The sequence below is a fragment of the Lipotes vexillifer genome, unplaced genomic scaffold (assembly GCF_000442215.2).
Source record: "Lipotes vexillifer unplaced genomic scaffold, Lipotes_vexillifer_v1.1 scaffold1094, whole genome shotgun sequence".
In the NCBI taxonomy this organism is placed as follows: domain Eukaryota; kingdom Metazoa; phylum Chordata; class Mammalia; order Artiodactyla; family Lipotidae; genus Lipotes; species Lipotes vexillifer.
In genome coordinates, this window is record NW_006792775.1 from 732,462 (window position 1) to 733,891 (window position 1,430).

General features: G+C 67.8%; 1 protein-coding gene across 1 annotated transcript in view; it reads right to left on the reverse strand.

Moving 5' to 3' along the window:
* The window catches only part of MUC6 (mucin 6, oligomeric mucus/gel-forming), a 25,341-nt gene extending 24,520 nt beyond the window's left edge, over positions 1–821 (reverse strand). The window contains exon 1 of the mRNA XM_007465996.1: positions 764–821. Within this exon, the coding sequence (XP_007466058.1) occupies positions 764–821 (58 nt within the window). The remainder of the gene's footprint in view (positions 1–763) is intronic.
* Positions 822–1,430: the final 609 nt, after the last annotated feature.

Consider the following 1,430-nt stretch of genomic DNA (forward strand, 5'->3'; position numbering starts at 1 on the left):
GGGCCATCGGGCACCCCTTGGGGCTGGCCCATCCTGGGGGGCGGGGCCGGGGTGAGAGCCTCCTAGGCCTGCGGCATCTCCTGTGCCTGGGGTGGTTGGCCGAAGGGACCTGGGTGAGGAGGAAGGGGACCCCCGTCCCAACAGCCTGATGGGTGAGGCTGGGGGCACTCAGGCGGGGCGGCCCCTTCCAGCCTCCCAGGTCTTCAATCCTCAGGGTAGCCACAAAAAAGGGAGGCATCGCCCATACTTTTACAGACCTGGAAACTGAGGCCCAGAGCCTGCTTCGTGGTGTGTCTGTTCGCAGCCAGGACCCGGTGGAGCCGGGGTCTCTCCCTGAGTCTTTGGACCCCTTCATGCCCTCTGGCTGCCCCTTGGGGACCCCCAGAGGCATCTCGGAACCCAGGGCCCAGTGGGGAGAGCGACAGGGCCAGGCTCTGAGCGCTGAGGCCCTAGCACTGTCCCTGCCTCGCACGCCCACGTCTGCCGCACCCACTACGGTGGAGGAGGCTGCCCGTCCCCTCGGATTCCCATGGGCTGGGCCAGGCTCCGAGGCTGTCGGCGGAGACCTGGGCCTCGGCAAGTGTGGGGCAGCCACCGAGTGAGGAGAAGCCTCCTGGGCCTGGCTTTGCCTCCCATTCCCATTCATCAGCGTCCCCACGGCCAAGCCGCAGAGGCGAGAAGGCCTGGGAGGACTTCCCACGCGCAGGGGCCCTCTGAGGGTGTCTGGCCGACCCTGGCGCACGGCCTGCAGCCCCCCACTCACCGGCGCTGAGCAGGGCACCCCCGCAGGAGAGAAGCAGCAGCAGCCGGGGCCCGAGCATGGCGCGGAGAGGACAGCGGCCACCGCGGGGCACTGGGCAGGCTGCCGCACCTGTGCGGCCCGAGTGGCCTCCCCCGACGCCTTATATAGGGACCAGGGGCCCTGCCCCGCCCCACCTGCTTGTGCCCCACACTCCCGTCCGGTAATTGCCATGGCCAGCCAGTCCAGTGGTGGCCAAACAGGATCTGGGGCGCTGCTTTATCAGGACCTGGCCTTTGGAAAATTCTTCAGCGGGCAGCGGCCCCGTTGTCACTCACCTCTGAGCAGGGGGCTGGCACACACCCTCTGGGGCCCTGCACACATGTCCGGTGCTTACTCGAGGCGAGGGGTAAACCTCGATTGCCAGGGGTCTCCCTGGGGGTCAGTCCAGGGAGTCAGTGTGGGCACCTGGGGACCGAGAGGGGGCTTGTCCAGGACATGTGGGGGGAGACGCCTGGGCACCCCCTTTGGGTGCTACAGAGAGCTTCTTGGGGGCACTTCATCCTCACCTGGACCCAGGACCCCTACAAGGTGCCACAGCACACTGGGCCCCACCCGCACCCTGGGAGGAACAACTGCCCAGTGGCAGGGACTCTCCAGAGGGCAAAAGCCAGTCCAGACTCTGCCCCTC